Source organism: Parus major, chromosome 24 (genome assembly GCF_001522545.3).
Source record: "Parus major isolate Abel chromosome 24, Parus_major1.1, whole genome shotgun sequence".
Taxonomy (NCBI): domain Eukaryota; kingdom Metazoa; phylum Chordata; class Aves; order Passeriformes; family Paridae; genus Parus; species Parus major.
Window position 1 is genome coordinate 6,010,282 of NC_031792.1, and position 13,606 is coordinate 6,023,887.

The 13,606-nt window shown below is 48.0% G+C and overlaps 1 protein-coding gene across 2 annotated transcripts in view; it reads left to right on the forward strand.

The window, feature by feature from the left end:
• Positions 1 to 8,219: 8,219 nt before the first annotated feature.
• Positions 8,220 to 13,606, forward strand: part of FLI1 (Fli-1 proto-oncogene, ETS transcription factor) — an 88,388-nt gene continuing 83,001 nt past the window's right edge. The window contains exons 1-2 of one of the 2 annotated variants that reach the window (XM_015649721.3): positions 8,220 to 8,571; positions 10,346 to 10,427. In XM_015649721.3, coding sequence (XP_015505207.1) covers positions 10,389 to 10,427 — 39 coding nt within the window. In that variant the 5' untranslated portion in view covers positions 8,220 to 8,571; positions 10,346 to 10,388. The remainder of the gene's footprint in view (positions 8,572 to 10,345; positions 10,428 to 13,606) is intronic. The other variant, XM_015649723.3, reaches the window with a different exon arrangement.

Genomic DNA, 13,606 nt, shown 5'->3' on the forward strand with positions numbered 1-13,606 from the left:
TGCTGATTAGAACAAGGGACAAGGTGTTAGCCAGCACTGCAGGGACATGGAATATAGAGCACTTTTCCCTCATGCAGAATGTCAGATTGCAGGGATGGAGGTTTCCTACCATCCCAGTTTGAGCACTGGGTATAAGTGTGTTTATTCTGGGATTTTCCACTGGTTTAGGAATGAAGTCTCACGATGGGACTTGGTAGAACTCCTCTTTCTGGGTGTCCTTCCCAAGGTGTGAGGAGCTGTGTGTGACTGCAGCCAATCTTGGCCTTGGAGAGCCTGGTGGGAGATGCTCATGCCACGGCTGTGCTGCAGATCATCCCCTCTCTTTGGGAACTGCCCGATGTTTGGGAACAGGGCAGGATAACGGGAGCACAGGGGCTCCAAGGGCCGAACTTCCCTCATCAATCTCCCTCAATCCTCCCTCTCGTGTGCCCCAATTTGGTCTCTGAACCAGCTCCCTTCCTCTTTCCCTCCCCTCCTGCTGCCCCCCAGCACACACAGGCACATTTCCTTTTCCTTGAGCAAACAATTTTCAGATTTAAAAGTGAACTCCGGGTGCAGGCTGGAAAAAGACAATGTGGCCTGGCCCCTTATCTGCTGCTATCTGCTCCCGACAAGCTGCGAGCCCAGATTGGGCCTGCAGGAGATTTCCAGTGTTTATGGGCCACGGGAGGGGAAATCTGCTGGGGGAGATAAGTCCAGGAAATTGGGCTGGTGACTGGAGCAGAGTCAACAAAGCTGAGCGAGCAACTGGACACCTCTGGAGTGGCCGGGGTGTGAGCTGGTGTCACGACTCCGTGTCACGACTCCGTGTCACGACTCCGTGTCACGACTGCAGCTCCCCAGCAGGCAGAGCGGATCCGCCCGCGGTGCTCCGTGCCTGCCAAGGAGCAGGGAAACATCCTGATCTCTTCACACACTTGGTTTTCTAGTTAATAGTCCAAATTGAAGCTTCTCAACCCATAGGCAGGCCCCTGAAACAAACCCCTTGGTTTTGCAGGATTGGGAGCATGAGCCGGGCCCAGCAGCAGCTCCAGTGGGTCACACCCAGGGTTTATAATGAGCTCTGTAAATCCAGAAGCTCCCTGGGCCCCAGAGGATCACCTGGTCTTTGTCCATGTGCCACCAGTGTGGCTCAGAACCCACAGCATGAGCCTCTCACATGGGCACCAGGAGATTCTTATAACCACCACGTTATTTTTATATTCACCTGTTATCCCCATGTGCACAAGGGGTTTGGTGGTAACTGGAAAAGTGTGTGGGCTTTGTCTATAATGTATTTCAAACACAAAAATATCTGGGCTAATTATATCCAAGAACAGCAGCTGACATTGTTCTGGCAGCCCAAAAACTGTCGTAAGCATGGCTGTGGAATGGAAAAGTGAGGTTGTCTGCTCTCCTCTGGAAAACCAAATGGAGGAAGCTTTCATGCTCTGATGGTTGTTTCCAAGCAGGAAAACTTCTGCAAACTCTGTTCTTTGGGGCAGCTGCTCCGGTTTTACCTTAAACTCTGTAATTTATGTCAGAGCCTTCACATCTGAGCTACTGAGAGGAAAGGCAGCCTTATGGAGAGCAGGGTGCCACTGATGTCCAACAGCCCTCAGCTGAAGGGCCCTGGGCCACCCCAGCTCTGTCCTGCTTCAGGTTTTTCTGACTGAACTCTCTGAGTTCACAGCACTTTATTGGCTCCCTCTGGGGTTTTTCCTGAGCACTGGTCCAGCCCCTGGTTTGGATGCTCTGCACTCACCTTGCTCCAGCAGGCTCCGCTTTGCTGCCTGGCACAGTGAGCCCCGTGCTCCCATCACAGCCCATGGGAACTGAACAGTGCTCCCAGCAGTGTCCCTGCCCCAGGCACCTCTGAGGCATTCACACAATCCTGGAATGCTTTGGGCTGGAGGGACCTGAAAGCTCATCCAGTTCCATCCCTGACGTGGATTCCGGGATATTCCTCAGGTGCTTTCCATCACTGGCACAGAGGAAACCAAGCCTTCCCTCCCCCTTCCTACAGATTCCTCTTTCACCCCCACTCCTTTCCCTGTGAATGTTTTGAATCCAGGTTTCATCCCCTCCATACTTTTGCTGTCTGAGGCTGCTGGAAGATTCCCTGCCCACGGCAGGGGGTTGGAACGAGGTGATCTTCAATTCCCTTCCAACCCAAGCCATTCTGTGAAATGTGCAGATCTCCTCTCCTGGCACAGGGAGCAGCACTCCCTTCTTGTCCCAGACAGTTTTTTGGCCCATGAGTTGGTGAGAGTTGCAGCCAGCCTTTCCTGCTGGCCCTGCTCTGCTGGCAAAGCCGTGCCCCGGAGCCGTGTCAGACCCCACAGCAGCCAGGGAGATCTCCCAAAGCAGGGCTCCTCTGCAGCTGGGAGCAGGTGTTCCCCCTAAAGCCCTTCCCATGGAAAGGCTGCTCCAGCTACAGGAACCCTTCAATCTGCCTGGAGTCCCCCGAGCTGCTGGGACAGGGTGGACACAAGGCCCGAGGTGCCAGAGCTCTCCAAGAGAAAGCCCTGACAGGGAAGGGCTGTGAAACACCATTTCTCTGGGTTGTTCTAAATTTCCTCTATTTTATGGTTCATCTGATTCAAAGAGAAACCTTCTTGGTGGAGGAGAGGAAAGGGAAACACACTTCCATGTCAAACCCTTGGAATTGCATCAAACTCCTGCTTTAGTGATTTATTTTCCTTTAATTCACCTTGGGGTTGGGGTTTTTTAATCCTTTTCATTCCTCTGGTTGTTTATGGTTTTGGTGGAGCTGCCTCTCTTCTCTGTCCCTTCCCTCCTGGTCTCCTCCTGTACCATCCACAGTGGATCTCACAAGGTGAGATATTTTCAAGGAATTCATCTCAGAGAAGGAATAATGGATGTATTTGCTTGATTGATTGTTTTTCTGTGGAGATCAGAGCAAGTGGAGCCCCTTTAGAGCTCCAGAAGGGTCTGGTCTCTCCTGAGCTGGAGACCTCAAGCCCAGGTTGGCCAGGGAGGCTCCAAGAGAGACTCAGGGCAAGAATTTAGGGTTTTATTTGAAAAAAAAATTAAAATAAAAAGAAGAAAGAAAAAAAGAGGAAAGAAGCAATCCCAGAGTGAGCAAATGCCTCAAGCTGTGGAGCTGGGCTATACAAGGAGGGGAAACTTTACCAGAGGCAAGGGCAATCTCGAGTTTTATATCCCAAAAAAGAAGATTTTTATCTCTTCTAGAAGAGGTGTTTCATGTAAAATTTACTAAAAAGCAAAGCAACAGCAAATCTTACAGGGAACCTGGAGCCAAGGCCACTTCTCTTTTCTGAAGAGGCAAAACTGCTGGAGGAAGAGGTTTGCTTTTCATTTCTTTTCCTTCTTTTCTTCTATTTTTCTAGTCAGCATCAGCTGCCAGGGGTCTGTGTGGTGAAGGGACCTCGGAGGGTGGCGGTGCTGCCACCAGGGGCCACCCAGGTGAGCCCCCACAGGTGCCACTGTGTGACACCACAGCCCACGGGGGGTCTGGCATTAAATGGGTGCTGAAGGATGCTGAACACAACAATCCTGGGCTAAAAGAGGAGTCCCCAGGGCCACATGTCCAGCACAGAGGTCCTGGAGAGCAGAGGCTCCTGCCAGGGACTGCTTAGGAGGGGCAGAGCTTGTGTTGGGTGAGGGTTTGGGGGATTCCTCTCCTGCCTTGGCCACTGAGGAATCAGATCCCTCTCTCACAGGAATTCCTGTCCCACTTCTGCCACAGGGGTTAAATCCCTCTGCCACAGGGATGAAATTCCTTTTCTGCCTTTGCCACTATGAGATGAGATCCCTCTGCCACAGAAATTCCTGTCTCGCCTGTAGCTCTGAGATTAAACCCCTTTGCTAAAGGGATTCCTGCCCCACCTCTGCCACTCAGGGATGAAATCCCTCTGCTACAGGAATTCCTGTCCTCCCCCTGCCCTGTGGGATTAGATCCCTCTGCCCCAGGGTTCCTCCTCTGCCCACCCCACTGCCATGGGGTCTGAGGTCTTATCACCCCATCCCTAAACTTTCCTTCCTGCCTTTTGTCCATGAAGCTTTCTTAATCCAGGAAATGTCACTGTCACCCTCCTGTCCCACCCCACACAACCCCAGGAGGATCTCTCTAGGGACTGCTAAAAACCCACATGAACTGAGCCTCACACCAGTCCCCAACCCAAAGTGCTTTAATGGGAGTTCCACACCATCCCACAGACTGTAAATCATCTCCTTGCACGTTTATAAACAACAGGAGTGGAAACTCGGATGTTTTGTAAATGATCAGGACTTTAACAACACCAAAATCCCACTTTTTGTAACTTCACAATAAACACTCCTCCAAATCCTCCAAACATGTCCTCAAATCCAGACAGTGAAAAGAGAGAGGTTATCATTCCCATTAAACAGACAGGGAACAAGGAAATTAAAATTCCTGGGGCATTCATGAACCTTCACCTAACATTCCTTTTTCAGGAATAATACAGCTTCCAACAATGACAGCAATCCCTTTTTTCCTATGCCCTCATTTTATCTCTGGAGCTAAAGCTTTCTCCGTGTTGTGATAATGATTTTATCAATAATTTATGATTATTTATTTGAATACACTGATCACATCCATCACTAATATTAGGGTGAAGTGTATTCTATTTCAAAGGTGTTTTCTTGCTAGAGAGTGATTTAGAAAAGCTGAAATATTTATCCCAAAAATATTTATATTGGGTTTGCTGATTCTCAGTAGACTTCATCAAAGTACCTTTAATAATTAAATTAATTAGTGGAAATGAAGAAGCAGATCCTTGCTGAAATGGGGCTTTCTGAGCTCTCTCAATGAAGCCTTTTTGCATTGGTAATTTATGTCAGAAAATATTTTTCCTGCTAAAATTCTAAATTTGTCCTTCTTATTGATGGAAAATGAAAATAAATTTTAACATGGAGGATTTTTCTCTCAGACTAATAATTTAATTTCAGGAATATGGTTGATTTTAATTCAATTTAACTGTTCCTTGCAGCTCCAACTATGCAAAAGTACCTTTGTGTCAGATGCTGCTTAAAGATAACACAGGGAAAAGGCAGAATTTGCAGCCACAGAGAGTTTTTATCTCATTCCCAAACTCCCCAGCAGCACAGCAGATGCAAACCCAGGTGGACATCTCTCCATGGCAGTTGTTTCACCATTTATTCCCTGAATCCAGGGATTCAGGGGGATTTGGGAGCCTGGTTTTATTCCTGGAATAAAAACCTGTGAGCCACGAATCTTGTGCCCCTCAGAGCACAAAGTCGCAGTCCCTGCAGTGAGGGCAGGATGTGGAAGGTGTTTGGAATCCTTCATTCCTGTGAGGTTCTGCCCATGGTCACTGATGGATCTTCCCCTCCCAAACACCCAAATCTGGATTTTGTGGTGGCAAATTCCACCGAGACACAGTGGCCACCTCACCTGTGGCTGCTCTCCTTGGCCACAGGCCCAGGTTTTGAGGTGCAATAAAACTGTGAGCCAAGTCTGGGAGAGGAGCAGGGACCAACAATCTGTTGTCATAATTTCCCCATAGCATGTGGGAACAGTGGTGGCCACTTAAAAACCCCACATTTCCCTGCCAGGAAAGGGAAACTGAAGCACAGCAGTGTGTGTGTGGTTCCACGTCAAGCACCGGAGCTCCATCTGCCTTCCCAGACTTTCCCCTTATTCCTAATTAACATGTTGAGGAATTTTAAAATGTAATAAACATTATTTCTAAACAACCCGAAAGGAAAGCTTGCTTCTCTTCGGTTTGATGTAAACCTTTATAGTGCAGCTCCATCCTTAAACAGTTAATCTTATAGTGACCTATTAAAATAAAATGAATTGTGTTATAATTCATCCTAAAGCAACCTCGGGGTGAGTGTATCAGGTAACTCCTGCTTTTGCAGCCCTCATGACGTTTTTAATCAAATTCAGCTGTAATTGCTGGAGCATTCACATGCCTCTTTTAATACCCTGCCTCCATTTGGGACTCATATGAGTCTGTTTTCTCTTAACGTAGCTAATAAATAGAAAACATGAAAAGAGCACATTTTGCAGGGCTCGGAGCTTTTCCACCGTTCCGTTTGTTCCAGCAATTGTGTGATGGGAACGCGGCACTTGTCGGGTCCCCCCAGCCCTGGATAAATCCATTTGTGGGGCTGGGGGCTTTGTGTCCCCGTTAGAGGGGATGGGGCACGGGCAGCAGGAAGACAAGGGGAGGATTCCACCGGCATCTTTAAAAAATCACCGCCACCGCTGGACTCTGAGATGTTGCTGACGACCAACCCAGCCACGGTTTGGGCAGGAAAAGCTGAAATACGGGCTCTGCCTCCGAGATGTTCGAGCAAACAAAACCCCTGCAACTCTCCCTGCCCAGCAGAGCAGGGGGCTGCTGGGGTTGGGGGTTTTTTTCCAGACCCCGACGCTACAGCTGTTTCCAATTTGCCAGCAATTTTCTTTTGGGCTAGTAAAGCTCCCAGGATGGCTGGAACTGGCCACAGGGGTTTGGTTACGAGGGGCAGCAAACCCAGCCCGGGATTCGGGGCAGGCATTTCCCCTGAACTTGGGAGCTTTACATCCCAAATTTCTGTTAACGCCAAGCTTTAAAGGACATTTCATTGCAGGTTGTGCGTGCGCTCAGGGGTCCCTGGCAGGCTGAGAGCGCTTTAAAAGCGCAGGAAAACAAGAGGGAAATAAGAGGAAGGGACAGAGATGCACTGGAGGGTTCCCTGCCCCGGCAGGAGAACGGGAAGAGGCGTCAGGGAACACGAGAGCCCCGGGGCTCCTCCTGAGCTCCGTTCTGTGCCATTCACACGTGGAAACGTGAGAAAAGAATGAGCGATGGCTTTGAAACGTGAGCCCGCTCGGTCCCGGCTGGCTCGGAGAGTCGTTCCCATCTTCGCACAATAATGAGATTAAGGCTTGGAAGGAGCATTTTTAACCCCGTGCACGCGATTTTAAAAAAGCCTTTAACGATGATCAACGCTGCTTTTGATTTTAGAGGGTTTTTCCCTATTCTCTTTCTCTCCTGATTGTTCCCCGGTCCCTTCTCTCCTGCGCACCTCGCCAGTCCCTCCTGTCTTCCCTTCCATCCCAAAGAAGCTTCTCCCTCAAACCCCCGTCCCCTCACCTTGCTTAGGAAAGGCTTTCCCTCGCCACAAACAACAACAATTATAATAACAGCAAAGAATCCAAAGAATTTCTATATTAAAAAGTGGCGAGGTCCCTGGCCGCTGGGTCCAGGTCTGAGTCTGTTTTCCTTGGAAATTGGGAGGAATGCTAAACGCCTCGTCTACCAGGGAGTAAATTGTGTGCGGAGCTCAAGGCACGGCTCCCAGCTTGCCCTTTCACCCCTTCACTTTTATATGTTCCTCTTATTAAGGAGAAAAATGTTTCAATATGTTGGAATTTGGGGCAAAGCCGGGAAGGACAGAAAGAGAATAGAGAATGGAAGAACATTTTCCAAATAGTTTTGGTAACCCTTCTGAGGATTGCATTTAAAATTGATGTTGTACTAAAATCCCTGGAAGTTTTTGCCCAGGTTAGAGCAAAATATTGTCTGTGAAGGCTTCTGAGATGACAAAATACACCAGGAACGTGACTCCGATGGGGAAAAAAACCTTCCCTGGATTGAAGATGTATTTCCTTTCCCTCCTGAACGCGTTACTGTTTGATGAGGCTCTTATGAAATAGCTAAAAAGAGCTGGAGGTTTCGGCTTGCAGGGAGAAATGTGGAATTCTTTTTCCAAAAGATTCGTTTGGAGCCGATTCCATCCCGCTTTCCCAGCCGTGCTCCGTCATGCTTTCGCTCCTGCTGCAGGGGGAAATGGGTTAACTGTTTTCTAGGTAAGAGTCAGGAAAGAAAACCTAAAAATAAGGAACGATGACTTAAAAACGGATATTTGAAACTTCCTTATTTAAAAAAGGAGATTTAAAGTAGCACTTGAGCTCCACTCAGCGTCTCTTTTCGGCTTGACTCCTCAGCAATATTTTTTTTAAAGTTGTGAATTTTTTTCCTTTTTTTTTCCTCTTTTTTTTTCCTGGTTTTTTTTTTTTTTTTTTTTTAATTTTTTTTTGATGTGTTGTTTAAAGTCGCTCCGAGCGCCAGGAGGGCTCGTGGGGCGAGGATGTCCCATGGCCACGAATAATCTGAGTGAACAGCNTTTTTTTTTTTTTTTTTTTTTTTGCTTTTTTTTTGATGTGTTGTTTAAAGTCGCTCCGAGCGCCAGGAGGGCTCGTGGGGCGAGGATGTCCCATGGCCACGAATAATCTGAGTGAACAGCTGGAATATTGATAAGGGGGGAAAACGGAAATCAAATGAAAAGTAGAGGGCAGAGAAGCAGGGGAAAGGAAAGCAAAGCACGTCCTGGAGCTGCGAGCAGCACAGAAGCCCCCTGAGGAAATGCCTGCTTGATGCAGCCTGTCTGGATGGGCTGGGAATTTTAACTTCAGCGCTGCTTTGGATCCAACGAGTTTAAATCTCTCTTCACCCCGCAAAAGTGCAGCGGCAAGGGCAGTGCTCCACAGCTCTGGGGAGCTTGGCTTTGGTCTCAAGCTGGATCTTTACAAACTGCTCTGCCACTGGCTGAGGCGAAAGGCTCTAAAAGGTGAGTCCTTTCAATCACAGCAATGAGAATAAGCGATTGGAAAAGTAGCTGAAGAGGCTGCCGCTGGCAGGGCGAGACGATTGATAAATAATCCACTGCAGACCCTCGAGAACTGGCTCCGAAATATGCAGATGTATTTATTTACGTGCACGGGCGGAATTGCGGCAGGGAGGTGAAGGAGGAGGGGGTCGGGGGGACGCTAATCAGGGGTAAAGAGGGGGAAACCAATCTGGGAATCCTTGACCCCAGAAAATTTACTGGCGAGGCAAAATTACCTTGTCCCTCCACTCTGGCTGCCCCCACCCCCCGTCGCAAGTTCAGAAGCAAAAGAAACTGGAATGTGTTAGGAGGGAGGACGACAGGGGAAAAAAAGGATTGTACTTATCAAAAACACATTGTCCACTTTAGAGGCGCTTGCCCTCCCGTGCCAGCTGGACGGGCAATAAATACTTTAAAAATCAATTAAAGGGGGTTACGTGCAGATAGCGAATTTTTATTTTCCAGTTGTTGGGGGCAGGAGGGATTTCTCGCTCCTTTTCTTTCCCTTAACTCCACGGATGGTTCGCTGGAGTGGACGCGGGGTGTCCCCGGCCTTTGCGGGGTCTCAGCCTCATTAAGGCAGTTCTGTAATTAACCCCGGGGCTGGCTCGGCTTAGACCCGCAGCAGCCGCGCTGAAGGCGCAGTCGGGACCCCCCAGCTTTTCCTCAAGAGCTTGGAAAAAGCCGCAGCCCCAGCCGGGGGTGCGAGGCTCCCGGAGCATCCCGACCATCCCTCCCATCCCGGCCGCTCCTGCTCCTGCGGGGATTCCTGGGGAAACGGCCGAGCCTTCCTCCCCTGCCGGGAACACGGGACAGCCTGGGCTGTGCGAGGGTGATCCTTAATGATCTGCTTACACTTAGCTAATTACACTTCACTAATTGTTTTCTGGCGAGTTCCAGAAGGACTGAAGACGCCGAGAGCATCGGGGAGGATAAATAAAATGGGTTTGTCGGATGTTTGCGGGTCTGTTTTCCCACACACCATCACATTTTTTCACCGTTAATCTCTGCGTCTCTGTAGTGACGATTTTGGGGGTTGGAGGCAAAAAAAATCCTGTTAATGAGGAGGAGCTCATCAAATCTTAGGAGTACAGAAAAACAGATGGCATGCCTTGAGTCTCAGATAAAGCCTGAGCAGGACCCGAAATGAAAACGAGATTGACAACCCTGAGAATTCTTTCAATATTTGCAGCGATGCTTCCTTTCGGAATATTTTTTAATTTATGGTTTAATTATTGTTGGCGAGGAAGGTTCCTTAAATCAGCTGGGGCCGGCAGGTTAATGGTCGGGATGGTTTCAATGAGGCAGGAAAGGAACTGCCCCTCGCTCAGCCAGGGGAAACCTCGGGGAATGAGTCAATGGGGTTAACTAGGCTCGACATGAAAACACGAGTATTTCAGCTGGCTTTTAATTGTTGGCTAAGAAATTCAGTTAATCAAATGTCAAACATCTCCCTCTGCTTTGGTCTAAAGTGAAGAAGGCTCTTTTCCTGAGGAGGAGGGAGAATCCAAAGGGAAAACCACACTGGTATTAAAAAAAAAGAAATAAACCCCTGCTCTGCGAGTCTCTTACTTGATTTTAGTTACTGTTGATGTGGTTCTCTGTCCTTTAAAAATAACACTTAAATCTGCATCATTCCCCTCTAAATTTTATTGCAAATCTTGTTTAAACCAAGCTTTATTCCTATCTTTATATGCATATATATGACTGGGAATATTTTTATTATTTATTTCAGGTCAAATTTAGGACCTTTAAATATATCTAATAAACAAGTAAGGATGTTTCAGACTGTACCAGACACTTCGTCTTACGTCAAGGTAAGACATGACAGCATCTTTAAACAGGTAATGTCAAAAATTACAATCCTCCCAAATTCACAGTCATTTGTATTGGTTGAAAATCTCTTTCCTTTTCTTACTGAATTTAGCAGGAAAAAAAATAAATCCCTTGATCATCAGTGGGAGAGGGGTGAGAGGCTGAAATATGAAATTTATCATTTGGAAATGCACAGGGCTGAGTCAGAAGTTGTATCACAGGGACAAACAATGAGTTCAAGTGTCCTTTCCCGTTCATGGATGCTGGGTTATCCCATGGTCAGGCTGTCTTAAACCCCAGCGTGCTCCTGGTTTATTGCTCTGGAAGCAGCTCAGCCGTGGGGCTGTGCTACTGGGTTATAGCCCAGAGTTCTGGCACAGTGCTTCCTTCAACTTCCTTCCAATTTTCTGCTTTCCCAGCCCCCCTTAGTCCCGAGCCACAGCTACATTTCATTTCTCTTCTCTGCCCTGCCAGCTCCTGAATTCCCTGTGCAAGATGATCTGTGGAGTTGTGTGCTTTCTGAAAGGTCCATTTCAGAATGGATTTAGAGGGGGAAAATATTGAATGAGTTAAAGGCAAACATCTCTCTCAGGTGCTGAAGCCATGGATTGTCACACCAGGCAGTGCTGTGTAACTCTGGGACTCCTTTCTGTGCTCCTGATATTGCTTTTTGTGCTTGAACATTTCCATGCAATTTAGTGGGAAAATTAACTTCAGTTGTTTTGTTTTTTAATTGATATTCCTGGATCTCACACTCTAAAGACTTGTTTGCATATTTATTTATTAATTATAAGTTAAAAAATAATGGACCTTGCAATGTATTTAATGGGCCACTTGTGCCTCTTTCTTTTTTAAAGATTAAAGCAAAAACCAAAGCAGGGTTGGCACAGCCTTGTCCCTTTATACCTCAGTTGAGCTCTATATTATATTTGACATCATATAGGGTTTTTTTCACAACAGCTCCCAAGAATGTAAATAAACCAAGCCTGGGACATCTGGGTTACACGTTTGAGGCAAACCCAGCATGCAGCAGCACTTAGGGAAAATCTAAACCACAAGCCTCTCCTGTCTGTGAAGAAACACAGGAGGGTGTTAACTAGAGCTGGGTGAATAATTTGTAATGAATAATTTATTACAGGAATTTGGTCTCTCTTTTTTTCCCCCTTTCCCTCTCTCAATGCTCTGTGCCCCATTGGGATTTTCGTGTGCATCCACGTTATTGGGGATGATCCACTGAACGATTCCTGGGAATAATCCTGAGGTTGTGCCTCAGTTTGGGCAGCTGGTTGGGACAATCAGCAGTGGAAATGCGAGCTTGGGATGATCCCAGGTCCTGTGGCTTTGGGTGAGCTTGTGCAGCTGCTCCACATTTCTACAACAAATCCAACCAGGAATGGGCAGGATTCTCCATTGGGCTGATATCCCCCCAAAATCCCTCTCCCACCTTGGTATTTCAGGGAATGTTGGTGAGTTCATTTTGCTCATTAAGTTCACATAGCTCTGGACCAGGTTCTGGAACAGAAATTGTAGAAAACAGCTGAAATCCAAGTCTGGGGAGGGCAAATCCCCTCCGAGTTCAAGCAAAGGAAGGTGTTCCACAGTGTGTGACTGGCTGTGGCCAGCTGGAGTCCAGGGATGTGGGAAATGCCCTGGGCTGCTCTGTTTGCAAGGAGGAGATGAAGGCCCTGTGACATCCTCTGGTGTGGTGTCACTGTCACAGATCCAGGCTGCTCCTGTTAGGAGCAAGATTCCTTTGGAATCAAGTGGAGCTGAGAGCCAGGCCTGAATAACTGAGTGTCCCAGCAGGACTGAGGGAGCCTGTCCATGGCTGTGGGAGCAGCCTCCTCGGGAAGTCCTGCAGGGAAAAGGCTGGGACAGAGTTCTCTTCCCAGAAATTTGTGCTGTATCCACCAGGAAGAGCTCCCCAGGTGAGCCTCACCCAGTGCGGAGGGAGGGATGAGCTGTGGGATGCTGGACTCTAACACAGCCTTTCCTCCTTATTTTGGGCAAGGACACTGTCTCTGCTATTTTGTCTGCAGAGCTTCTCCCACACCAGTGGCACTGGGGAAAGGATTTGTTCCTGTGCTTAAAATAATCAACAGGGTTTCAATGGAGTCTGATCCAGAATTCTCTGGAGACAAAGGAAATGTCTGCTGCTGACTCTCAGTGGTTTGAGCTGGGCAGCTCTGTCCCAGTGGGACCAGATGGTATCTGGGCAGTTCATTCAGAGCTGTTCATAAAGGTGGGAAAGGGGTGAAATTCAAGGAAGTTTGAAGGTTAAACACAGGGGTGACATCAGTGTCTGTTTGGTGGCAGTTTCAGATGACACAAATGCATCCAGAGGCAGCAGAGGGGCTCTGTCAGTGCCTGGCTTATTCACAGAAGAGCTGGGATTGATGGATGTTCCAGGCAGTGGGAAATGTGGGAATGGATCCACTCCCTGGTGGAGTGAGCTCGGTGCTCCTGAGCAGGACAGCTCCACTCTCCACTGCTGCATTTCCCCATCTTTAGAGTGTGGCTGCAGCTGAACAAGGTCCCCCTGGGACCCCCCTGCCTTCCTTCCCTTCCTGCTGCCCCACACTGACCTGGGAGGGCTTCCCAAGCTCAGGGGAGAACAAGGCTTGAAAAGCAGAAGATTGAGTCCCAATTCCTCCCTCTTTCAGCGTCTATTCTGCTTGTTATTATTACTTTTCGTGTCATTCCTTCTCCACAAAACCTTGTTTGCTGTCTTCTTCGTTACTTTTGTGGGATGTGTACACCACCCCCAGCAGAAAAAGAGAGTTTGGGATTGATCTTTTCTACAGATGGACAGTGTGCATTGACTTCAGCTTTACTTTGTGCCTGACAGAAAACACTTTGCCTCTCTGGGCTGGAGCCCTTGGGGTGTTCCAGGAATTCCCAGGAGGAGCAAAATTCACCAAATACTCTGTGATCACCTTCAGGCCACGGGGTTCTTGTCATGGCTTTCCAAATGCAGAGAGGTGAGGGAGCTGCAGGAGGCAGAGGAGGATTTCATTTGAAAACACTTTGTTTTAACTGGGATTTTTATGTGGAGTCACTCAGATCGGAGCTGAACTCCTCGCTGCTGTAACCTTGATTTCTGTCACAGCACTGAAGGGTTATCAAAAGCACTGATAACAGATCCCACAGAACTCCTGACAGGGAACCCAACCCCACAGAA